General features: G+C 45.2%; 2 protein-coding genes across 3 annotated transcripts; one reads left to right on the top strand and one right to left on the bottom strand.

Annotated features, from left to right (window-relative positions):
• The first annotated feature begins 13,249 nt into the window (after window positions 1-13,249).
• On the top strand, window positions 13,250-13,653 carry LOC124661121. Of its 2 annotated transcripts, none has more exons than XM_047198976.1 (2): window positions 13,250-13,499; window positions 13,590-13,653. In XM_047198976.1, the coding sequence occupies exons 1-2, from the start codon at window positions 13,305-13,307 to the stop codon at window positions 13,626-13,628; spliced, it is 234 nt and encodes a 77-aa protein (XP_047054932.1). In that variant the 5' UTR covers window positions 13,250-13,304; the 3' UTR covers window positions 13,629-13,653. The 2 variants fall into 2 exon arrangements, with proteins under 2 accessions (XP_047054932.1, XP_047054933.1); XM_047198977.1 differs by having other exon boundaries at window positions 13,593-13,651.
• Window positions 13,654-13,763: 110 nt separating this feature from the next.
• LOC124661000 (probable isoprenylcysteine alpha-carbonyl methylesterase ICMEL2) lies at window positions 13,764-24,848 on the bottom strand. The gene is made up of 12 exons (XM_047198859.1): window positions 24,613-24,848; window positions 23,565-23,641; window positions 23,321-23,390; window positions 23,155-23,235; window positions 22,994-23,068; window positions 22,792-22,893; window positions 22,219-22,356; window positions 21,673-21,738; window positions 21,449-21,589; window positions 17,213-17,303; window positions 15,533-15,694; window positions 13,764-13,945 (listed from the first exon to the last, which is right to left on the bottom strand). Exons 1-11 carry the CDS (start codon window positions 24,846-24,848, stop codon window positions 15,536-15,538), a joined length of 1,236 nt encoding a protein of 411 aa, XP_047054815.1. The 3' UTR covers window positions 13,764-13,945; window positions 15,533-15,535.
• Window positions 24,849-26,432: the final 1,584 nt, after the last annotated feature.

Genomic DNA, 26,432 nt, shown 5'->3' with positions numbered 1-26,432 from the left:
TCATCCGGTTTAGGCACGAGAATCACGGGAACCGCACAAAGGCTTAAGCTTTCACGTACATACCCTTTTTCGAGGACATCTTGAATTTGGCGTTGAATCTCCTTTGTGTCTTCGGGGTTGGTGCGGTAGGCGGCGCGGTTTGGTAGAGGAGCGCCGGGTATGAGGTCGATGCGGTGCTCGATGCCTCTAAGCGGTGGAAGTCCATGAGGAAGCTCGTCGGGGAAGACATCTTGGAACTCCTTCAAAAGAGACAACAAAGACGAAGGAAGTGTTGTTAAGTTGTTAGTCTCCGAGGGTGGCCCCTTGCAAATGAGCACATAGTGCAATTTGGTGGATGGGTTGTGGTGCACTCCTCTCATCTCACTCTTGGTAGCTATGAGGACACTCTTCATCTCACTCACATATGGCTTGTGGCGCTCACTTTCTTTTTGGTGGGTCACTCTCTCACCGCTCATCTCACTAGTGATGGTAGCTTCCTTAGCCCTCGCTAAAGCCTTTGCATTGCCCGCAATTACTTGGCTAGGAGTCATTGGGCGTAGGATGAATGTCTTGTCGCCGACCTTGAAGCTATAGGCATTTGTGTAGCCATCATGGTTTGCTCTTTTGTCATATTGCCAAGGGCGACCAAGTAGCATGTGGCACACCGTCATGGGCACAACATCACAATCAACGGTGTCTTCATAGGCTCCAATCTTGAAGGATATTGTGACGGTGTGTTGTATCTTCACATTCCCATTGTCACTTAGCCATTGCACATGGTAGGGATGGGAGTGTTTCCGGAGCGGAAGGTTGAGCTTGGAGCATAGTTCGGTGCTTGCAAGATTGTGGCAACTCCCTCCATCGATGATAACCTTTATTGACTTGCCATTGATTCCGGCTCTTGTTTGGAAGATATTGCATCTTTGGTCTTCATTGGGGAGTGCATGGGTTGTCAACACTTTGGTCACCACAAGTGATGGGCTTGCATCATGCACACATAGGACTTGCTCTTGGTCTTCCAAGTCATCATCTTCATGATTGGTTGCGGCTTGTACCAAGGCTTCATATTCACCTTCACTCAAGTACTCTACATATCCATCATCCCAAGTTATCATAACTCTTGTGTTCTTGCATTCAAAGGATTTATGTCCTTGAGCACCACACTTGAAGCAAGTGATGTTACTAGATCCCGTGGAAGCTTTGGAGGACATAGTTGATTGGTCCGGCTTGAAGCTTGTAGTCTTGATGACACTTCTTGTTTGCTTGGGAGGATCCTTGGAAGCAATAGCACTTGTATTTTTGATGCTTGAGGATGCGTTTGTTGCATTTCTTGCGGCGAAGAAGGACTTTGTTTTTGCACTTGCTAAGTCTTCTCGCACTTGGCGCTCGGCCCTTGTAGCTTGATGAACTAACTCAACCATGTTGGTGTAAGGCAAGAATTCCACTATCCTCTTGACGGGGATGTTCAATCCATTCAAGAAACGTGCCATTGTTTGCTCTTCTCGCTCATCCACATTCGCACTCATCATGGTCATGTGCATCTCCTTGTAACATTCCTCAACGGACTTGAAACTTTGCTTGAGTTGAGTGAGCTTGTTGAAGAGGTCACGTTTGTGGTGGGTGGGCACAAAGCGGGTGTGCATGACTTCTTGCATCTCTTCCCATGTGTCAATGGGCTCTAAGTCTTCCTTCTCACGCTTCTTGTTTACTTCTTCCCACCAAACATTTGCATATCCTTCAAACTCAAGAGATGCCATGGCAACTTTATTTGCTTCGTAGAAGTTGTGCATGCGGAATATCTTGTCAACATTGAGGACCCAAGACAAGTATGCATCGGGGTCTTCCTCTCCTTGGAACTTGGGCATGGTAAACTTTAGCTTCCCAAAGATTTCTTCCTCATTACGGTCATTGCGTCTAGGCGGTGGTCTTTCTTCACCATGGTCTTGGCGTGGTTGAGGTTGAGGTTGTGGACCTTGAGCATCTCGATTGTTGCTTCTATTTTGTTGACGAGGAGGTTGATGTCTACGGGAGCTTCTATTCTTGTAGACAGTGTTGGGCCTCCAAGAGGAGAGGTTTGTAGAACAGCAGCAAGTTTCCCTTAAGTGGATCACCCAAGGTTTATCGATCTCAGGGAGGAAGAGGTCAAAGATATCCCTCTCATGCAACCCCGCAACCACAAAGCAAGAAGTCTCTTGTGTCCCCAACACACCTAATAGGTGCACTAGTTCGGCGAAGAGATAGTGAAATACGAGTGGTATGAATAAGTAGTAGCAACGGCACCGAGAAAAGTGCTTTGCCCAGGACGAGTAAACAAGCAGTAGTAACGCAAGCAGTAGTAACGCAATAAAACGAGTAAACAAGCGAGTGATAGCAGTATTTAGGAACAAGGCCTAGGGAATAGACTTTCACTAGTGGACACTCTCAACATTGATCACATAACAGAATAGATAAATGCATACTCTACACTCTTGTTGGATGATGAACACATTGCGTAGGATTACACGAACCCTCAATGCCGGAGTTAACAAGCTCCACAATAATGCTCATATTTTAGTAACCTTTAGTGTAAGATAGATCAAAAGACTAAACCAAGTACTAGCATAGCATGCACACTTGTCACCTTCATGCATATGTAGGAGGAATAGATCACATCAATATTATCATAGCAATAGTTAACTTCGCAATCTACAAGAGATCATGATCATAGCATAAACCAAGTACTAACACGGTGCACACACTGTCACCTTTGCACACGTGCGGGAGGAATAAAACTACTTTAATAACATTGCTAGAGTAGCACATAGATAAATTGTGATACAAACACATTGCAATCATAAAGAGATATAAATAAGCACCTCACTATGCCATTCAACAGTGAATAAGTATTCTGTGAAATATAGCCTAAGAGACCCACACGGTGCACACACTCGTCACCTTTACACTCGTGGGACAAGGAGTCTCCGGAGATCACATAAGTAAAACTCACTTGACTAGCATAATGACATCTAGATTACAAGCATCATCATATGAATCTCAATCATGTAAGGCAGCTCATGAGATTATTGTATTGAAGTACATAGGAGAGAGATGAACCACATAGCTACCGGTACAGCCCCGAGCCTCGATGGAGAACTACTCCCTCCTCATGGGAGCAGCAGCGGTGATGAAGATGGCGGTGGAGATGGCAGCGGTGTCGATGGAGAAGCCTTCCGGGGCACTTCCCCGCTCCGGCGGGGTGCCGGAACAGAGACTCCTGTCCCCCAGATCTTGGCTTCGCGATGGCGGCGGCTCTGGAAGGTTTTCCGTATCGTGGTTTTTCGCCTCAGGGGTTTCGCGACGGAGGCTTTATATAGGCGAAGAGGCGGCTCTGGAAGGTCGAAGGGGTGGCCACACCATATGGCGGCGCGGCCAGGGCCTGGGCCGCGCCAGCCTATGGTCTGGGGGCCCAGTGCCCCCCCTCTGGTCCTTCCCGGGTGTTCTGGATGCTTCCGGTGAAAATAGGAACCTGGGTCTTCGTTTCGTCCAATTCCGAGAATATTTCGTTACTAGGATTCTGAAACCAAAAACAGCAGAAAACGAGAACCGGCACTTCGGCATCTTGTTAATAGGTTAGTTCCAGAAAATGCACGAATATGACATAAAGTGTGCATAAAACATGTAGGTATCATCAATAATATGGCATAGAACATAAGAAATTATCGATACGTCGGAGACGTATCAAGCATCCCCAAGCTTAGTTCTGCTAACAAAGATAATTTCTGAAGTGATATGCCATCATAACCTTGATCATACTATTTGTAAACATATGTAGTGGATGCAGCGATCAAAACAATGGTAATGACATGAGTAAACAAGTGAATCATAAAGCAAAGACTTTTCATGAATAGTACTTCAAGACAAGTATTAATAAGTCTTGCATAAGAGTTAACTCATAAAGCAATAAATCAAAGTAAAGGTATTGAAGCAACACAAAGGAAGATTAAGTTTCAGCGGTTGCTTTCAACTTGTAACATGTATATCTCATGGATAATTGTCAACATAGAGTAATATAACAAGTACAATATGCAAGTATGTAGGAATCAATGCACGGTTCACACAAGTGTTTGCTTCTTGAGGTGGAGAGAGATAGGTGAACTGACTCAACATAAAAGTAAAGAGAATGGTCCTTCAAAGAGGAAAGCATCGATTGCTATATTTGTGCTAGAGCTTTTATTTTGAAAACATGAAACAATTTTGTCAACGGTAGTAATAAAGCATATGAGTTATGTACATTATATCTTACAAGTTGCAAGTCTCATGCATAGTATACTAATAGTGCCCGCACCTTGTCCTAATTAACTTGGACTACCGGATCTTTGCAATGCACATGTTTTGACCAAGTGTCACAATGGGGTACCTCCATGCCGCCTTGTACAAAGGTCTAAGGAGAAAGCTCGCATTTTGGATTTCTCGCTTTTGATTATTCTCAACTTAGACATCCATACCGGGACAACATGGACAACAGATAATGGACTCCTCTTTAATGCATAAGCATGTGGCAACAATTATTATTCTCATATGAGATTGAGGATATATGTCCAAGATCGAAACTTCCACCATGAATCATGGCTTTAGTTAGCGGCCCAATGTTCTTCTCTAACAATATGCATGCTCCAACCAAAAAGGTGGTAGATCTCTCTTACTTCAGACAAGATGGACATGCATAGCAACTCACATGATATTCAACAAAGAATAGTTGATGGCGTCCCCAGAAACATGGTTATCGCACAACAAGCAACTTAATAAGAGATAAAGTGCATAAGTACATATTCAATACCACAATAGTTTTTAAGCTATTTGTCCCATGAGCTATATATTGCAAAGGTGAATGATGGAATTTTAAAGGTAGCACTCAAGCAATTTACTTTGGAATGGCGGAAAAATACCATGTAGTAGGTAGGTATGGTGGACACAAATGGCATAGTGGTTGGCTCAAGTATTTTGGATGCATGAGAAGTATTCCCTCTCGATACAAGGTTTAGGCTAGCAAGGTTATTTGAAACAAACACAAGGATGAACGGTACAGCAAAACTCACATAAAAGACATATTGTAAACATTATAAGACTCCATACCGTCTTCCTTGTTGTTCAAAACTCAATACTAGATGTTATCTAGACTCTAGAGAAACTAAATATGCAAACCAAATTAGCAAGCTCTAAGTATTTCTTCATTAATGGGTGCAAAGTATATGATGCAAGAGCTTAAACATGAGCACAACAATTGCCAAGTATCACATTATCCAAGACATTAAAGCAATTTACTACATGTATCATTTTCCAATTCCAACCATATAACAAATTAACGAAGAAGAAACTTCGCCATGAAAATTAAAAGCTAAGAACACATGTGTTTATATGAACCAGCGGAGCGTGTCTCTCTCCCACACAAGCATTTATTCAAATAAAAACAAAAACAAAAGCACACAGACGCTCCAAGTAAAGTACATAAGATGTGGCCGAATAAAAATATAGTTTCAAGAGAAGGAACCTGATAATTTGTCGATGAAGAAGGGGATGCCTTGGGCATCCCCAAGCTTAGACGCTTGAGTCTTCTTAGAATATGCACCGGGGCATCCCCAAGCTTAGAGCTTTCACTCTCCTTGATCATAGTATATCATCCTCCTCTCTTGACCCTTGAAAACTTCCTCCACACCAAACTCGAAACAACTCATTAGAGGGTTAGTGCACAATAAAAATTAACATGTTCAGAGGTGACACAATCATTTTTAACACTTCTGGACATTGCATAAAGCTACTGGACATTAATGGATCAAAGAAATTCATCCAACATAGCAAAAGAGGCAATGCGAAATAAAAAGGCAGAATCTGTCAAAACAGAACAGTCCGTAAAGATGGATTTTATTAGGCCACCAGAATTGCTCAAATGAAAATGCTCAAATTTAATGAAAGTTGCGTACATATCTGAGGATCATGCACGTAAATTGGCTTAATTTTCTGAGCTACCTACAGGGAGGTAGACCAAGATTCGTGACAGCAAAGAAATCTGGAACTGCGCAGTAATCCAAATCTAGTACTTACTTTACTATCAAAGACTTTACTTGGCACAACAAAACATAAAACTAAGATAAGGAGAGGTTGCTACAGTAGTAAACAACTTCCAAGACACAAAATAAAAACCAAGTACTGTAGCAAAATAACATATGGGTTATCTCCCAAGAAGTTCTTTTCTTTATAGCCATTAAGATGGGCTCAGCAGTTTTAAATGATGCACTCGCAAGAAATAGTATTTGAAGCAAAAGAGAGCATCAAGAGGCAAATTCAAAACAAATTTAAGTCTAACATGCTTCCTATGCATAGGAATTTTGTAAATAAACAAGTTCATGAAGAGCAAAGTAACAAGCATAGGAAGATAAAACAAGTGTAGCTTCAAAAATTTCAGCACATAGAGAGGCATTTTAGCAACATGAAAATTTCTACAACCATATTTTCCTCTCTCATAATAACTTTCAGTAGCATCATGAGCAAACTCAACAATATAACTATCACATAAAGCATCCTTATCATGAGTCTCATGCATAAAATTATTACTCTCCACATAGGCATAATCAATTTTATTAGTAATAGTGGGAGCAAATTCAACAAAGTAGCTATCATTATTATTCTCATCATCAAATATAGGAGGCATAGTATAATCATAACAAGCTTTATCCTCCATAGTAGGTTGTACCAAAAGACCACTATCATAATTAGGAGGCAAAGTATCATCAAAGAAAATTTTCTCCTCAATGCTTGGGGGACTAAAAAGATCATGAAAACCAGCTTCCCCAAGCTTAGAACTTTCTATATTATTATCAACAATGGTGTTCAAAGCGTTCATACTAATATTACTACCAAGCATGCAAATAAGATTTCATAGGTTTTTTAATTTTCGCATCAAACAATCCATGTTTTAAATCAGGAAATAGAATAAGAAGCTCACTCTTGTACATTATGCCAAACTAGTGTAAACAAGAAACAAAAAGATGCAATTGCAGGATCTAAAGGAAATAGCTTCGAGCACAAACACAATGGCGCCGTAAAAGTACTCGTTACTGGAACCGGAGTATGAGTGCCTTTTACCTTTCCTCCCCGGCAACGGCGCCGTAAATTTGCTTGATGTCTACGGGAGCTTCTATTCTTGTAGACAATGTTGGGCCTCCAAGAGCGAGAGGTTTGTAGAACAGCAGCAAGTTTCCCTTAAGTGGATCACCCAAGGTTTATCGATCTCGGGGAGGAAGAGGTCAAAGATATCCCTCTCATGCAACCCCGCAACCACAAAGCAAGAAGTCTCTTGTGTCCCCAACACACCTAATAGGTGCACTAGTTCGGCGAAGAGATAGTGAAATACAAGTGGTATGAATAAGTAGTAGCAACAGACACCGGAAAAGTGCTTTGCCCGAGACGATAAACAAGCAAGTAGTAACGCAGACAGTAGTAACGCAGATAAAACAGTAAACAAGCAGTGATAGCAGTATTTAGGAACAAGGCCTAGGGAATAGACTTTCACTAGTGGACACTCTCAACATTGATCACATAACAGAATAGATAAATGCATACTCTATACTCTTGTTGGATGATGAACACATTGCGTAGGATTACACGAACCCTCAATGCCGGAGTTAACAAGCTCCACAATAATGCTCATATTTTAGTAACCTTTAGTGTAAGATAGATCAAAAGACTAAACCAAGTACTAGCATAGCATGCACACTATCACCTTCATGCATATGTAGGAGGAATAGATCACATCAATATTATCATAGCAATAGTTAACTTCGCAATCTACAAAAGATCATGATCATAACATAAACCAAGTACTAACACGGTGCACACACTGTCACCTTTGCACACGTGCAGGAGGAATAAAACTACTTTAATAACATTGCTAGAGTAGCACATAGATAAATTGTGATACAAACACATTGCAATCATAAAGAGATATAAATAAGCACCTCACTATGCCATTCAACGAGTGAATAAGTATTCCGTGAAATATAGCCTAAGAGACCCACACGGTGCACACACTCGTCACCTTTACACTCGTGGGACAAGGAGTCTCCGGAGATCACATAAGTAAAACTCACTTGACTAGCATAATGACATCTAGATTACAAGCATCATCATATGAATCTCAATCATGTAAGGCAGCTCATGAGATTATTGTATTGAAGTACATAGGAGAGAGATGAACCACATAGCTACCGGTACAGCCCCGAGCCTCGATGGAGAACTACTCCCTCCTCATGGGAGCAGCAGCGGTGATGAAGATGGCGGTGGAGATGGCAGCGGTGTCGATGGAGAAGCCTTCCGGGGGCACTTCCCCGCTCCGGCAGGTGCCGGAACAGAGACTCCCGTCCCCCGGATCTTGGCTTCGCGATGGCGGCGGCTCCGGAAGGTTTTCCGTATCGTGGTTTTTCGCCTCGGGGGTTTCGCGACGGAGGCTTTATATAGGCGAAGAGGCGGCTCGGAAGGTCGAAGGGGTGGCCACACCATATGGCGGCGCGGCCGGGGCCTCGGGCCGCGCCAGCCTATGGTCCGGGGGCCCGGTGCCCCCCTCCGGTCCTTCCCGGGTGTTCTGGATGCTTCCGGTGAAAATAGGAACCCGGGTCTTCGATTCGTCCAATTCCGAGAATATTTCGTTACTAGGATTCTGAAACCAAAAACAGCAGAAAACGAGAACCGGCACTTCGGCATCTTGTTAATAGGTTAGTTCCAGAAAATGCACGAATATGACATAAAGTGTGCATAAAACATGTAGGTATCATCAATAATATGGCATAGAACATAAGAAATTATCGATACGTCGGAGACGTATCAGAGGTGGTCTTCCATGACCTTCATCTTGATCATCATTGTTGTGGCGGTGTCGAGGCATCACACTTTCTTCACTTGATGCTTGGTGATGACTTGATTCTTCATGTCTCGCCCTTGGAGGTGGTGTTCTACCATGAGGTCGATCATCATGATGGCGGCGATTATCTTGACCTTGAGGGCGTTGGGGTTGAACAACATTGATGATTTGGTGCTCTTGGTGCGCTTGCCTTTGTTCCTCTTCATGAAGGCGTTGTCTTCGAGCTTGAGCTTCTTGTACTTGTCGTTTCCGTTCTTGTTCTTCAAGTGCTTGTTGTTCATTGCGGATACGCTCTTGTTCTCTTGCACGAACTAGCTCTTGATCATGTCGAAGGCGTTCTTGCTCTTGTTGGAATTGAGCATGGAGATTCTCTTGTTGAAGGCGCTCTTCTTCAAGGCGTTGACGTTCTTGGACAAGTCGAAGTCGTGCTTGCTCCGCTTCTTGAGCTTGTTGTTGAAGCACTTGAGCATCCACATTATGGTGGCGTGGGTCTTCATTGGAATCATGATGAGACGGTGTAGGAGCTCGTGACCTTGAACTTTGAGAGCGCGAAGACCTTGAGTGGTGTCTCCTATTGTCTTGGCGGTTGAGTGTGTGAAGAATATTGTCCAACGCCGTCTTCATATCTCTTGTTTCTTGACCTTGTATGGCGAGTGTTGCTTTCAACTCTTGGCCTTGAGCTTCCATCTTCTCATGGAGATCTTGAACTTGGTTATTGAGATCTATCCTTTGCACTTGAGCTCGTTCTTCATAGCGTAAGACGGTCTCATCCATCCTTGCCGTGAGGTCATGTATACTCTTGTTGACGGCTTGAGTAGCGATCCAATGTTGGTGCCGCGTCATGGGTAGTTGGTTCCCTTCTCCACTAGACATGGTTACAAACTAAAACAAGAACTATGTTGTGGGGGTTAGGAGAAACTACCAAAAGTGTCAAAACTTGCAAACCAAAATCGAAAAGGTGTTTCAAGTCGGAGGACAACCGATATGTATGAACGCACACAAAACAAAAACTCTATATGGTGTTAGGTATGGATGTGGAAAGCCAAATGGAAGAACCAAACGAAAAGTCTATTGTCAAAAGTGGGTAAGATGCAAAAGTCACAAGTCAAAGGCGGTGATCACAAAAGGCATACACAAGGTGGAACACACGAGTGGGGCAAAATGGGGTTAGCACGACTTATGAAAATGAGCACGAACAAAAATGGTCCTAACGAAGACTACTAGCTCGGTGTCACACTAACGCAAGAGAGACCGTGGCTTGGTTGCAAAATTGAGAAACAACAAAATTTGCGCAAGGCGCCTCTCTTCTCTTTTCTCTCTTTTGCTTAAAAGCTTTGGACTCTTTTGTGTATAGGTGTCACTCACACACTTTTTCTTTTTGTATTTTTCTTTCTTTTTCTCACTATGTAAGGATACTACTATCTATGTAAGTATGTCACACTTCTTTTGCTTATCTTTTCACAACGAGCTTGCTTCGTAGCTTTGCTCAACACACGCACACCCTCACGGTCGGGACGCTTGCGCAATGCTTCACAACACTAGAAAGCCACTCTCGATAGGAAAGGTACGCAAAAGAGGCTAGGCTACAAGTTAAGAGGCAAGTTATACCACTTGATGATGGTGGCCGACGATCGTAAACTTGCTATGGTGATGGAGGTGTCAAATGAACCGCTTGGATCCTCGGGGTGCCGTCGTCGTTGTCGATGTTGCAGAAGCTTTGTGGTAGCTGAAATGGCACGCAAACCAAAGTCCAAACACAAGGGGTTAGTGCCAAAACGAAAAACGAAGGTAGCTGTGAAAAATTCGGCCAGCCGGAACTTCCGGTCCTGAGGGGCGGTACTTCCGGTCCCGGGCGGAACTTCTGGTCCTGCCGGGCGGAACTTCCGTTCGCAATCAGATCTGCGGGCTGTTCGTCGATTTGGGCGGAAATCCGAGCCGAAAATCTTCGAATTCGCGGAAAATTTGGCACTAGAAGCTGTGGGAAGGTGGGGGAATTGTAAATCAACACCAAAGACAAGTTTATATTGGACCAAAAACACCAAAAACTCAACAAATCGCGAGATCCAACCAAGGCCAATTTGGGGCTATTTTTTGGGATTTTCGAAAATTTTCTCAAGAAAAATTTTGGGGGTGTGGGGGTCAAATCCGTGGCAACCAAGGAGCTCTTGATACCATATGATAAGGGCTAAGCCCAAGGGTGTGCCCGATCTTCACGGATTTGGGTGGAATTCGTGGGGGAGGTGGAAGAACACGATGAACACGAGGGGAATCGGGGGATACAAACTCACACACGCACACTAATCGGTTTGTCCTCGTTGGCCCGAACCACCAACTCGATAGAAGTTGCAGGAGAAGACCTTTCGGTAGAAGTCCCGCAAAAAGATCGACGAATCGAAATCCTATAGATCTAGAAGGGTGAAAAGACCAAATTCGATTGAAGTGCAAGCAAAAGACCCAAAGGTAGAAGTGCAAACAAAAGATCCAAATTGGTAGAAGTCACCAAAGAGATACAATAGGATTCGATCGGAGCCCGGGTGGGTACAAGATCTAAGATCTATGGTAGGGTTCCCACAAGGGTCAAGAGCAAAGCTCAGGTTTAATTTCACATCAAGTCTAATCTCAGATCTGAGCCAACAAGGCTACTTATAGTTGGTGGGGCGAAGGGGTAAGTTACATGCTGAATCTGCCAGTTTTGGTGCTGAAACGCGTGTAGGTGGAAGTTCCGGCCTCAGGGGGCGGAAGTTCCGGTCGGGCGGAAGTTCCGGTCGTCCTGGGCGGAAGTTCTGGCTGGATTCTCTTCAGGCAACATCTTGGCGGCATCTGGGCGGAAGTTCCGGTCCTGGAGGGCGGAAGTTCCGGTCGGGGCGGAAGTTCCGGCCAACTTCCGGCCTAGTTCCGGAAACGGTCGATTTCCTCGCAGTAATGTCCAGTGTTGTTTTGGCACATTTTCGGAACTAGGGCGGAACTTGGGCGGAAGTTCTGGTGGGCGGAAGTTCCGGTCCTGGAGGGCGGAAGTTCCAGCTGGATCCTCTTTCCTGGGCGCTGGAAGGCATCTGGGAGGCATCTGGCCGGAAGTTCCGGTCCTGGGGGGCGGAAGTTCCGGCCTGGGCGCTGTAGCTCCATCTTCATCATTTCCAGCTCTCTCTTCATTGGCTTGGTCTCCATGGCTTGCGTCTTGGTCGATGTACCTGATTGAACATAGGGTATTCGCATGAAGTAGTATGCCATCCAAGGATGTATCAAATGTATATGTGGAGAGGAGCGAATTAACCTCTTGGTGTAGGGCTTGGGCTCGAGCTCGTGTCATTGGACCACGAGGAGGGCTTGTCGGTCTTGAGGAGGCGGTGTCCAAAGGCCACCCCGTATCAGTAACGATCCCAGGCTTCAAAACGTTGGTAAATGTGTTTTTTTCTTTCTTGCTACATATTCTTTTTCTTAGTTGCAGATTTTCTAAAACTCAACATGAAAAAGCGCGTGATTATACATCCACATTTAAATCTTATAGGAGTTTTTGACACATCACATGGAAGACAGATAAGTCGTGGCAGTAATTTTACTAATCCTTACAAAACGTTTGCTACAGGGAGCGGCGCCACTATTGCGCACATGCAACAAAATCATTGGCATCAACAAATATTCTTTGTGACAAAATGTTTAAATGTTCTAGATCTCAAAACATGTAATCCATCCCGTCCAAATTAATTGACGCAGCTCATGAGTATGCTTATACTAGACATAGTATATGGCCACGCCAATTTATTTGGTCCAGAGGGAGGGAGTAACTGATCTATGATCGATCCCATTGGCATCCCACCGTTTATTTTTGTTATGGGAGATTAAGAACTGAAAAACTTATGAGTATGTTTTGACGAAATAAAATCGCCATTAGAACATGGGTCGCTACTGGGTTTGATATTCTGAGACCTGCTCCTCAACGAGTACACGTAAGCATCCAGACTTCTCACTGTCTATTGCATCATGCTCCATAGATCAGTTCCATACATCGACTAGGGAACAAGACTAGGTTAGTACAGCGCAATCACAAATATGATCTCCTTCTACACTCAGAATATCTCCAGTGCACAAGCTTTTATTCCTATCGAACCTTCTTGTCACCATTGTGCGTCACTAACTCATGGAATAATATACCTCAAACATTTCGAATGGCAAACTTCACGTCCGGTAACTTGCATCCTCCTACCAGACTACAAGGCATCCAATTCTGCAAGAAAGCATCCAGTTGGGAGATCACTTGATACAATAATTCAGGAACACTTTATTCTTGCTCATCTTGGATTTGTACTCTGCACACTTAGGAGATCCAATGAGCAGCCTATAAATACCTCGTGCCATCCATTCCCAGTTCATCAAGCACCACAGCAGCTTAAACTTCTAAGCCTTCCCCGGTGCCAGTACTACAGAGCAGCATACAGGAATGGCGTCCCTGAAGGCCGTCAAGCCCGCCGTACTTGCAGGGCAGGCCAAGGAGCCTGCCAAGCTCAGTGCCACGGCGTCCAAGCCAGCAGCCACCAAGGAGCCAGCAAAGCTCAGTGCCACGGCGACCAAGCCAGTAGCCGCCAAGGGTGGCATCAAGAAGGCTGACTCGAAGCCCAGGGAGACTAAGAAGAGGGTACAACCTGCAGCTGATGTTATATAGAGATCCTTATTACCTTCACCTCGCATGTTCTTCCCCTGATTATCTAGTGTTTCTCAATGACAGCAGGTGAAGAGCAGCAGGCCAGCAGCAGCAAAAAACTGAAAACGGCAGCAGGAGAAATGGAGCTTGCATGGAGATCTCCATCATGCTATGAATTATATATGAATCCCATCTTTCCCTTCCTCTGTCTCCCACGATGTCGATCATGCCTAGACAGGCGTCGACGGTGTGTGCTCAATCCCGTGTGACGAATATTACAAATAAGAAGTATAGTTCTACCATCCGCTTCATCTTATCATGCTTGATGTTTCAGTGCCTTCTCCCATTTTATGTACGTTTGTTCAGGTTCCATTGGCAAATATACTATGCAAAACCATTCGCCTGAAATCCTAAGGAATTTATCATCTCCATGGTGTCACCTGAAAAAGAAAGCCAACCCCAACCCATCATGTCACCAATAATAAGAGAACATGACAAAACAATCATAGGAGCATACACAACCACAATCATATAAGAACAGAAAAATCAGTAAAACAAAACTGTTACAACGTCACAACCAACCACCCTAAACGCTCTGTCAAAAAAAAAACCACCCTAAACGCTGATGATGCTAACCACCCTAAACACTGATGATGTCAACTATGATCACTTCAAAAATAAAAAAGCAGTACATGTGACAGATCAGACTTAAGAAAATATTTGAAGAACACACACTAAACTTAGAAACAGAAAAAGCTGGACATTCCTAAAATAGCATGATGCATTAGAAAAACAAAGAAAATATCTAGATAAAAACTTAAAGATTACATAGATAGTGATTTCAAGTGTTGTGTTTAACACTGATTAGAATATTAAGTGCAGCTTAAAATTGACCCACTGGCTTGTAATTCTCATTTGGCCCACCTAAACCTAGGGCTAAGGGGTAAGACTAGATGTACCCCTTAACCTCCTCTCCTTATACCTAGATATGATGTTTAGTGCTGAGAACCATGTGCATGCACCTCCAAAACCAAGAACTCTTAAGGAAAAGAAACTTGCCCTTGTTCAATCATTGCTCTTGAATTTGATAGGATCAATGGACCTGGTGAGAGAATTCGGTTTCAATTGAGAGATTTTGTTGATTTGAGTCCAGTTCCCAAAGTCTCTTACGTCAGCATGTGTTATTAGGTTTCGTTCTCGAGTTTGCTTCGCTAGTTATCCTTTCAGTTCGTGAAGATCAGGATCCCCTCCATATTAATTAGGAAAGGACATACTGGGAGGCAGAAGTCTGAACTAATAATGTTGCAGTCCATACAGGAGAACATGGAATATGAGCATCATTTTAACTTCCCAAACTCAAGTTGGTATGTGTTGTTGGATATCATTCTTGAGTTTGCTAGGCTATTATCTTTCCAAATTTGTAAAGTTCAGGATCCCTTCCGTATCAATTCGGAAAAAAACAGAGTGGCAACAGAAGAATGAACTATTCCCTCCGATTCATATTACTTGTCGCTAATATGGATGTATCTGTCTAGATACATCCATATTAGCGATAATTAATACAGATCGGAGAGAGTAATATTGTTCTAGTGCATACATGTGTTAAGAGTATAATGACCGACCCTCTCTCCCAGTTCGTACTTTTGGTTGAGTTGGCTAGCATATCCGTCTAATAACAGGAAACACAAAACTTACTCACTTCCGTTCACGAGCCATGGTGTCAACTATCCAAACTCACACAAGTTCAGCACACCATTGAAGTTGATATTTTTCAACTCTTTAATGTGGATTGAATAACTAATGCATAGCGAAGAATTCCAAGTTACATCAACGTTGATTGGGAATGTGTACTCTTACCACATCAAGTGAATGAACTCGTCAGAATATCAGAACAATTAAGCGCAATTGCATACCTTCTTATAGATTAATGAGAATCATAGCAACTTATTATATTTTTATGCAAAATTAGTTCTAGCAGGAAAAGAGATTAAGGCAAACAAGATTTTCAAAGCGGAAACAACAAGTACCTTTTAAAAGGGACTAATCCAACGGGCCAACCGCAATTGCCACTCAAAAACCAGGCGCCTTGGAGTAGGCGTGGAAGCTATATTTTCACAGGTTGCATTATCAGCGTGAATAAGAGTCAATACATCTTCAACCAAAGGATCCCTTCCACCCCTAAGAGGATCCTGTGAAAAGATTAAAAAAAACAAGTATAAGAGCTCATAACTAGGCTAGATGTTTTTAATCCAAAATCTGAAAAGTTATACAGAAGTTCTGCAGTTACCAGTCTGGAAGGCTAGTTATGCAAATACTAATGAAACTAGGTTTCTAGATGTGATAAGATCTGGCTCTTAGTAGCTAATAGAAGAGGTCATGAATTATGATAATGTAACTCAGACAGGTACACATTTGGTGCAAGATTTCTTGAACTTAATCCCTAAAGATCAGCTAACACTAGTTTCTCTTAAATATTTTGACAGTCCCAGGGCAGCAATGGAATTCGCCTTCACATTTCCATAGGAACTGTTACGAACCAGTAGTTGTTTGGATGGAACATCAACAACAACAACAACAACAACCAAGCCTTTCAGTCCCAAACAAGTTGGGGTAGGCTAGAGTTGAAACCCATAAGATCTCGAAGCCAAGTCATGGTTCCGGAACGTGGATAGCTAACTTCCACGCACCCCTGTCCATGGCTAAATCTTTGTCGATATTCCAAACCTTCAGGTCTCTCTTAACGGACTCCTCCCATGTCAAGTTTAGTCTACCACGACCCCTCTTAACATTCTCAGCACGCTTTATCCGTCCGCTATGAAACGTCAGATACAACAATTTACCAAATACAACGCAGTAGATCTAAATAATGCCTCCATAAATTAATCACTTAATTTATTAATATATTTGGTAATATTAAGCCAAACTAATCCATGTGGCCTAATTAAGACAAAATCAGTAATACGTTGGCTATGGAAAGACATTACAACTCTAACGTTCGCCTCACAATGAAATCATTGATCACAACTGCAGTACAACAAAACCGTTTAGAAAATAAAAGCAGAGGTATCTAGGGTATGTTTCGTTTGTGATGAAAACCAACCATATGAATTTTTGGGTCACAGCCAGAAACTTGCTCATTGTTTGGAACTTGAATGTTTGGCAAAGAATTTTGATGCCCCTTTTTCCGCTCAAGCTCATTCTTAATTTATTATTGCCAATATCGGCCAAATCATAGGCAAAAGAAACCTTGGCCAAGGTTTTGGTAGGGTATACACTTCGGCCCAACCAGCACACCCTAACACTTCAGTTAATTTGACAAGTCACCAGCCATAAGTGAATGATATAGTATGTTCTACCTCGTCCCCACGTAAAACAATCCATCATTACTACATAATCGGTGGTAAGATTCAGTGCTGCCATAATCTAGTCTGAACTGAAAAAGGCCCACTTAACCTCATTTTCAATACCCTTGAGGATTTGCTCATACAACAAGCTAAGGTGTTTGAAATGAAACACCAAAGAGGCACTGTTTCCAGAAATCCACCAACTTTTATTGATAAAGTAAAGAGTAAGATTAATTGCGAAGCAAGTCCTTTTTGTTTGAGTAAATAGTTAGGATGCAAATTAAGTTGTATTTTACTGATATAGCTACTATGATATACTATGACATGGAAAACTTATTCATTGTCAAAATCCACATTTGTCACCTGTAAAAATATATCTGTATGTGTTTTCCCCTCGTACAATAATAGCTTGGCGTGAGCACCAGCCTGTTGAAGTACTTCTACAAAAGTTTGACTGCACATGAAAGAAGCAGAATAACTTGTATTGTCAAATAGGAAAGCATTATGTTCGTTTAACAAGAGCAATCAACAAAATATTGATCCAACCAACAAACTACAGATCAATCTTGCACTAGAAGCAGCAATATAGATGAGTAGGAACTAAAAAAGAATTCTCAGACCATAGTCCCATTGTTGCAGGTGAAATAGTTGACACTCAATGCTAAATATTCCCACATAATTTGGTGTTCTAGTCAGCCACTCCCCTGATTTACCAGTATTTGGACAAATATACTATCATGCGGAGTATAACGACCGCACGCCCACGACCATGGCTGCTCCCTGGTGGATCACCGTTGTGTACGGACCACAGGAGGACGCCGCCAAGATCGCGTTCCTTCAGGAACTGCGCGACATACGAGCAGAGTGCGCCGGGCCATGGATGCTTTGTGGGGACTTCAACCTCATCTACAAGGACGATGACAAGAGCAACGGGAACCTCGACAGACGCATGATGGGGCGCTTTCGGCGGTTGCTGAACGATCTCGCTCTCAAAGAGGTTTACCTCAATGGGCGGAGATACACTTGGTCAAATGGGAAATCCCCGCCGACCCTTGTCCATCTCGATCGCGTTCTATGCACTGTTGGTTGGGAAGAACAACACAGCCACTGTCACCTGCGCTGCATTGCTTCCGTGGTCTCTGATCATAGCCCGCTCCTCCTCGACTGCTCTCCCTTGCCACCAACCCACCGGCGATTCCATTTCGAAGACTTTTGGACAAGCCTTGATGGATTCGAGACCACGGTCGCGACGGCCTGGCAGTCAGTCGAGGATGTTGATCCCTTCCGACGCTTGGTCTTGCGCTTGCAGGCCACTGCGCGACGCCTCACGAGCTGGAGCGCTCGCTCCGTCGGCAACATCAGAGACAAACTCGCCATCTCCAGAGTGCTGCTGCTCAAATTTGACAAAGCCCAGGAGGATCGGCAGCTTACTGCGCATGAGGAATGGCTGCGCAATGCGATTAAGCGAGGCTATCTGGGCCTTGCTTCCTTGGAGCGGACGGTCGCGCGTCAGCGTGCCCGGATCGCGGCCCTAAAGGATGGCGACGCCAATACCTCCTTTTTCCATCGCCAGTGTTCCAACCGCAGGCAGAAGAACAGGATATACGCCTTGGATGTCGACGGCACGGCGCTCACAGACCCCGCTCACATGGCCGAGGCCGCGTTCCAGCACTTCGACGGGCTGCTGGGCACGGATATGACCCGAGACTGCACGGTTCACCTCCAGGACCTGATCGAGCCAGATGTCACCCTCGATTGCCTCGAGGCCCCCTTCGGCGAGGAGGAAATCTGGCGGCCGTCAAACGCTTGCCTGCGCGCAAGGCGCCGGGCCCGGACGGATTCACGGCCGAATTTCTGCGAGCTTGCTGGACCATCGTCAAGCACGACATTGTCGCTGTGTTCCAACAGCTCTATGAGCTACGTGGCCGCGGCTTTGCCCAGCTGAACCAAGCACTGCTCACGTTGCTGCCCAAGCACGCCGGCGCCAGCACTTTACGCGACTACCGGCCCATCAGTCTCATACACCTTGTGGCCAAGCTCTTCGCCAAAGTCCTCGCTCTGCGCCTCGCCCCCAAACTCGACAAGCTGGTCAGCCCCATCCAGAATGCGAGCCTCCACGACAACTTCGTCCTGGTTCGCCAAAGCGCTCGCTTGCTGCACCAGCTAAGGAGCCCACGCCTGCTGATCAAGCTCGACCTGGCCCGTGCCTTCGACTCCCTGTCTTGGCCATTCCTCTTCGAGGCGCTCCGACAATATGGCTTCGGTGACCGCTTCTTGGAGTGGCTGGCTGTGCTCCTGGCCTCGGCCAACACTAGAGTCATGATCAACGGAAACCCTGGCCCGCCAATCTGGCACCGCCGCGGCTTACGCCAGGGAGACCTGCTGTCCCCGCAGCTGTTCGTCCTCGCCGTCGACACCCTCGGACGGCTTTTCCGCCGCGCCACTGAGCTCGGAGTGCTGCGTCAACTGCACCCACGCCGCGTGCTACCGTCGATATCGCTCTATGCTGACGACGTCATCCTGTTCTGCCACCCGCTTCGGGAGGAGATCGAGGCCGTCAAAGCAATGATCGAGCTCTTCGGCCGCGCGTCGGGGCTGCGCGTCAATTACGGCAAGAGCACGGCCACCCTCATACGCTGTGCCCCGGAGGAGGCGGCGCCAGCCATTGCGCTGCTGGCCTGCCCTGTCGCCGAGCTGCCCATTACCTACCTAGGCATCCCGCTCACCATCCGCAAGCCCACGAGTGGACAACGACAGCCGATGGTGGACAAGGTGGCGAGTAGGTTACCCACCTGGAAGGCCGGCCTCATGGGCAAAGCTGGCCGCCTCGCCATGGTGAAGTCCATCCTTGGTGCGATCCCAATCCACCAACTGCTTGTCCTGGCGCCGTCCAAGAAGATCCTCAAGCTCATCGTCAAGATTGAGCGAGGCTTCCTTTGGTCGGGACGTGCGGCCGCCAACGGCGGGCACTGCCATGTCAATTGGCAGCGCGTCGCCCGCCCCATCGCCTACGGTGGCCTGGGTGTCCACGACCTGGACCGAACCAGCCTGTCCCTACGCTTACGCTGGCTTTGGCTGAGCAGAACGGACAATCGGCGTGCCTGGCAGGGCCTGGAGCTCCAATTCTCCGAACAGGAGCAGGCCTGTTCTGCGCTTCCACGACAATGATCCTCGGCAACGGCCGCGACGCCATGTTCTGGGACGATCGATGGATTGAGGGCCGCTCGGTTCGTGAGATTGCGCCGTCACTTTTCAAGTGCATACCAAAGAGGCGCCGCAAATCTCGCACCGTCGCTGATGGGTTGCATGGAAACGCTTGGGCTACAGACATACATGGCAACCTGGGTATCCAAGAGATCGGTGACTACCTGCTTCTTTGGCGGAGGATCGAGGGCACGATGCTCAGTCAAGAACCGGACCGGCTCAACTGGAAGTGGACCGCCTCGGGAGTATATTCAGCCAAGTCCGCCTACTTGGCCACGTTCCACGGGTCCACGGCGTGCCCTGTGGCCAAGCAGGTCTGGCGCACCTGGGCGCCCCAGAAGGTCAAGTTCTTCCTCTGGCTGGCTCTCCAAGATCGCTGCTGGACCGCGGAAAGGCTTGCACGACGAGGGCTGCAGCACCACCCTCGATGTCTGCTCTGCGACCAGCAGCCCGAGACCATGCACCATCTACTGCTGGAGTGCCCGTTTGCCAAGCAAGTTTGGCATGAGGTGCTCTCGTGGCTTAGGATGACATGCAGGATCCCTAGCGCCGAGGATGCTTCGCTCTGTGACTGGATCGCAAAGGTCAAGCCAGCGCTCCCAAAGCCGCTACGGAAAGGGTTCGCATCGGCTTCCTTGCTCATACCATGGATGCTCTGGAAGCACAGAAACGACTGCGTGTTCGACAGGGCACAGCCATCGACGCGCACGCTGTTGGCCAACATCAGGGAAGAAGCTTCTCTCTGGGCAAGGGCCGGAGCTCTGGGGCTGAGGGCCGTCCTCCCAGCCAGCTGGGATGTGCACTAGGCAAACCATCCCCTACCTTGTACCACCGTCTCCTAGGAGGCTTGTAATTATAACTCTTTCTTTTCAATGAAATGAAGCGCAAAGGACCTTTGCGTTTTCTCAAAATATAACGAGGAGTCTTGTGTGAAAAGTTCAGATATTGTACTTAACGGAAACAGTGAATGATATCTTTCAACTTTCCAGCATTTATGTGTAGTTTTGGTTTTAGTATATATGGAGAATTACCTCCTAGAAGATTTGCTAAAAGCCTAGTACTGGAGAAGTAAATGTGAAGAAATTTAAGTTAGAAAAGTTTGACAATGTAACTGCAAAAGAGTATGTTACCTTACCCCAGCTTCTTATTGTTTATGAAATCCAACAAGAATATTTTCTCTAGTCTTCTCAGTTCACCGAAGTTTTATAATTTGGATCATAGGATCAGACATTGCCTTAATTAAGAAGCTAAAGGAAGTTTGTTTTACTAAATTAAAGACCAACTTGACATGGACAGTAAAAGGAATATTTTATACCACAACATCAGGAAATATTGGGGGTATGGTTTATCCTTCATTGTTTTAAATGAACATCTCCAGAAGGCATATGGACAAACCTGGAAGATGATGGTATTGAATAATCATCTGTTCCATGCATAAGGAAAATAGGAGGTAGTAGAGCTATGGTCTGAGCACTTGACTCCTTGGCAACAATTTCAGGAGAATAAGACGACAGCGATTCTTCTCCGTTCATTATGCTGAAACAATAATTTAATATTTGCTTGGTATTTGTATCAATTTATTATCAAATAAACGGACCAAAGCATAGGCATATCACTACCTGAGAAATATTGAACGGTTCAAACCACGCTGATGGAAATGGTCGACCAGATTATGGAGGTTGTATCTGCAAAACCATGTTGAGTATACATCCTCAGAAATGAAAACACAGAAAATTGGAGGCCAATGTTAATTTCATAGTCTGATCAGAAAGAAATATCACAATGTATATTTGTAAGAAAAATTGAAGAAACATGATATTATGATGATATCCCCTTTGTAGATTAGAAGCAACGTTGTTGCATTGATAGATGACTAAAATCAGGTTCAAAAGGTTGGGATAATAAATAATAATGCGTACAGTGCATCATAGATAACGGCTAATGATTGTGGATGTCAAACTAGAACTTCCGAGTAATCACCTAATGTTCTGTGAAAATGTGATATCTGACCTTTGATTATAGGTTTTAAGGAGAATTGGAAAACCCCAAAAGAAGTCATCGGAGCTTACAGGAGCTCTGATGATTGTACTTTTCTTCAGTTTCAGTAGTAGTCAAAAATATAGTCATGCCATCAAAGCTAATCAACAAAGAGCAAAAGATCTCACCCTCCAGATAAACCAAAGTATGCTTTGATTTGTGTAACACTCCAAGGAATGGGCTGCCCGCTAGACTCTTTTACTGCCTGCTCCATAAGGGCACATGCTGCAATATGTGCTCCTGCTGACTGACCCATCAAGTAGATCCTACAGGTTTATATATATCCAAATAGGTTACATAAAGTAATGATAACTACATTGCCATGCATATATAACAAAACATAACTCTGGAAAAAGCTATCTTACCAAACGGTAAGTCAGTAAGTACGGATAATGAGCAGTATAATAAATATATGCCATCAGCATAATGCACAAGTATATGTAAATATTTGAAAAATAAGGGGCTTAAATAAAGTTCTAGAAGTGTTCAGTGACAGTGGTATCAAAAGAGGTCAAACTTTCTGGGTAATTTATACAATTATTTTCCGAAATCTCATTGACAGCCACAGGTTAACTAAGTCTCACATCTTCTTAAGCAAATGCCATGAATTGACATGTAAACTTAACATAAGGAAGGATACAAAACTGATCTGTATGACCCTTCAATAGTAACCTTTACGAAAATGAGAATCGGTATCTTACTGATTAGGATCACCTCCATAACTAGCAATGTTGTTACACACAAATGAAATCCCCTGGGATGCATCACTAACCATGTCGCTTATAGTTCCTTGCGGAAAATTTCTGAAAATAAATGCATGTGTCAAGCAAATAAAAAGTGAAACATTTATTTCATATTAGCAATAAAAATAAATGGATTGAATTTAATGAAAAACAGCAGCACCTGTAATCAATGCAAGCAACTATAATTCCTCTCTCCGCCAACCGCCTGCCAAGAAGGGCACCCCAGGCCTTGTAACTGAAAATTTTGAGCAGGCTCATCAACAAAGGAAGCCACCACAAATGATTAATACCACACCTAGTTGCAAAACTATTAGCACTCACCCAATAATCCAGGCCCCACCAGTTACAAAGGCCATCACAGGACAGGGTCTGCTACAATCTTTGGGTATATACAAATCCAACCTGTACATTACAACTGTCACTAAATCCAAACAAACAAACAAAGGAAATGTCTTTCGGGAGGTTGGGGTGGGGGGGTTGATGTTACCTGTTTCTTGGTTGTTCTCCATAAACAATACTTCTGCGAACCTGACTCGAATAGAAATAGTAGTATCCAACTGCAACAAGAGAAGGCTGCTTTCAGAATGCTATAGTATATAGCTGATACCGTATTCTAAGGAAATGAGCCAACCAAGCAATAACAGAGAATATCCGCCTGCATGCTGTGTTATACGCATACCAAAAACCGGTAGCACAACCCCTGACACAGTAACGGGTTATCTGCGATTTACCTTGCAAGAAACCTGGCATAAGTAAGATAGCGTAGACTGTGAGAGCAAGAAGCTGCCTCATCCAACGGTAACCTAACCTGGAAGTAAAAAAGAATTATGAGAGATATGAAAAATGAGATGCCAACAGTAGTTCTGTTCATCTATACATTCTGACAAAAAGGGCGAAAATTGTCAACGAATGAATCGTAACTGTAGGAAGATAGATGAAGTTTTGAACTACAATGAGTGAGAATTAACGTGGCTTCGCTGTGCCAAACTTCACAATACAATGCCTTAGAAATACTCCCTGTAATTTTCAACAGCGAAAGTTGTATACTTATATACGAGTGGATGTGGCTGTCTACTCTCGGAGGTATATTATAAGAGCTTATTTATGTTGAGTAACAGTAGTTGCGAGAACATCCCCTGTGACCGCCCTTCTTGTAAAGGGTTTGAACTTTGAACTGCAATTGGTATATTGTTCTAGCCAACAATAGCTGTATTGTTCAAGCGAATGTGTCAGGCATGTTCTCTGCCAGATTGCCAGAATCCTGCATCATAATTGCCCTATTTTTTTAACCTCTCTATTATACAAAAAAAATGCTTGGCAAGTCACCACTGGATGAAGATGAGTTGGCACGAAAACATAACACAAGAATGGTGTGTTAATTTTATTTGTTGGTGAACAAATGCGATGTGGTACGCAACAACAAAGTCCGCACGGCAGGGAAACACCAAAAACAACATTAAACAGTACCGGTGTGGTCCCGGGAGCTCAATTAGAGTCCGTGGCACGCAATCGTATCATCATCAAACTTGCGCCTGGAGTTCATCTAGTAAAAAAAAAAGTTGCCCCTGGTCTGGTGTTGGCTTCTCCGTGGATTTGAAAGCGAAGCTGCCTTGGCAACTCAGCCGTCTCAACGACCACTATGCATAAGGGAAAAGCTTTCCTAAAGCTGAAGTTCTTGGTCGCCAGAGCATCAAATGAAACCGTCACCACCGCGCTCTCAACCGGTTGAATTCTCAGGGAGAGCTAGTAGTAGAACTGTAGTAGTAAGAAGTGATTTACCCGAGGTACTGGAGCAGGCTGAAGGTGAGGCGCGTGACGAGGTACGTCTCGGAGGCGGCGTGGCCGACGTCCTGGCGGAAGGAGGAGGACTGCCGCCTGAGGCCGCCGGCCCAGCCCGGTGGCGTCGGGGACGCGGACAGCACCGGCGAGGAGCGGCGGCGGCGGCCGGCGGAGTCGGTCCGGTCGAGGAGCGCGGCCGCTTCGCGCGCGTCGTCCCCGGAGTGGAGGGGCTGCATTGCGGGGGAGGTTCGCGTGGCCACGGCCGGGGGGTTCGAGTTCGTCCTGTGGGCGCGGTGGGAGAAGAAGAAGGGAGACGGAGTGGGGCGTGAGGCGGTGGCTAAATAGGTGGAGGTGGAGGCGGGCGGGCGAGTGCGTGGCGAGGAGGGACGCGTGGGGGAGAAGAGGCGAGCGAGCGAGCGCAACATGGCCAAATTCTCATTGGGTTGCTTCCCTGCTTCGGCATCTGGGTGGCGCGGGCGGCCGGGCGGCCTCGTGCGGATTGGGGGAACTTGGGACTTGGAAGCCTTTCGGCGATTTGCGGTTCATCTCACAGAGAGTCTGTCGGATCGTTCGAGGTAAAGTTGGGTACAACTACACAAGAATGATGAGGTGAAACTAGGAGCTATCTTTTAAAAAACATAGATGTAGATGCCACAAAATGTATATATACACTCGCCTCTATTACCCTACGAGTATGCATCATTTACCTCTATGAGCATCTCTAAACGACTGAGTTTAAGAAACCGATTGCGGATCTTGAGACTGGCAAAGTCACCACAAACACCTCGCTATCGACGGGAGCGCCGCCTCCCATTAAAAAATATTCCACTTTTGTGAGACACCAAAGTGTCAAATTTGAGATTTGAACTCTTGCGGGTTGGAGGTGTCACTACTATCGTATCCATTCAACCACATGTTGGTTCTCAACTAGGAGCTATCTTCATTAGCATTTCCAAAGGTTTCCTCTTGACAGCTAGCCACGGCCTCTAAATACGGCTTCAGTTAGACACGACAGAGAAAAATTATTTGGCGTCTTAGGCTAACCCTATTCCACAGGGAGCGGCTTTGAGACGATGGACAGAAAACGTTGCCCATGGGGCAAAATAAAAAGAGTGCGCCACTTCCGGCGACCCATCCCATCCGCACACCCCCTCCCTCCCACGCCACCTCACCTCTTGTGTGGTCGAGGCCTCTTCCACCCCTTCCAAATCGCCATTATTGGTTCCGCCGTCGTCATAACCATCTCGATGCTAATAGTTCACGATCTCCTACAACACCCTAGCTCGTTGCCCGCAGCCTCGGCTGCCCCTCACACCGACCCTCTTGACTGGAGGCGACCTCGCACCTTGGCTTGCATGCAAGGAGCTCGCCTGTTTGCCTCAGTAGGCTTCATTGCTAGATTTTGCTGCTCTCATCGGCATTAGGTTGATTGATTGATCTGTTGTTTTATTCATAGGATTTCATGGATAGCGACAACGAGATGGTGATGCATGCTTTCATGGAAAAGGAAGCCAATGCTACCGCCGACAAATCTGAGCACTTGGCAATCCTTGCTTGTCTTTCAAAAATGCAAGCGGTCGAGCTCAATAATGTCGCTCCTAGTGGTGGAGGTTCAGAGTTTCGGACAAGGAAGAGTAAGGAAAGGCAGAGGATGGAGGGTCACGCCATGCTATATGGCCACTATTTTGCCAACCACCCAACGTGCACCCAAAAGGTTTAGGATGAACAAGGAGCTATTCATGAAGTTGGTGCACGGTGCTTCTCCGCGATGAAGAAAGACGTTGGCGGAGTGCTTGGTTTATCATCAATTCAGAAATACA

This window comes from Lolium rigidum, chromosome 6, assembly GCF_022539505.1.
Source record: "Lolium rigidum isolate FL_2022 chromosome 6, APGP_CSIRO_Lrig_0.1, whole genome shotgun sequence".
NCBI lineage: Eukaryota > Viridiplantae > Streptophyta > Magnoliopsida > Poales > Poaceae > Lolium > Lolium rigidum.
Note: the sequence above shows the minus strand (reverse complement) of the source record. Positions and strands in the feature narration are given on the sequence as shown.

Bases quoted from the DNA above. Each gene is read 5' to 3' on its own strand.
- LOC124661121 (XM_047198976.1), top strand. From the start codon at position 13,305: ATGGCGTCCCTGAAGGCCGTCAAGCCCGCCGTACTTGCAGGGCAGGCC. The intron at 13,500-13,589 runs GTACAACCTGCA...TCTCAATGACAG, and splicing joins CCAGGGAGACTAAGAAGAGG to CAGGTGAAGAGCAGCAGGCC.
- LOC124661000 (XM_047198859.1), bottom strand. From the start codon at position 24,848: ATGCAGCCCCTCCACTCCGGGGACGACGCGCGCGAAGCGGCCGCGCTC. The intron at 23,236-23,320 runs GTAACATCAACC...TGTAATGTACAG, and splicing joins GGAGAACAACCAAGAAACAG to GTTGGATTTGTATATACCCA. The intron at 21,739-22,218 runs GTGAGATCTTTT...ATGGTTTTGCAG, and splicing joins TACTTTGGTTTATCTGGAGG to ATACAACCTCCATAATCTGG.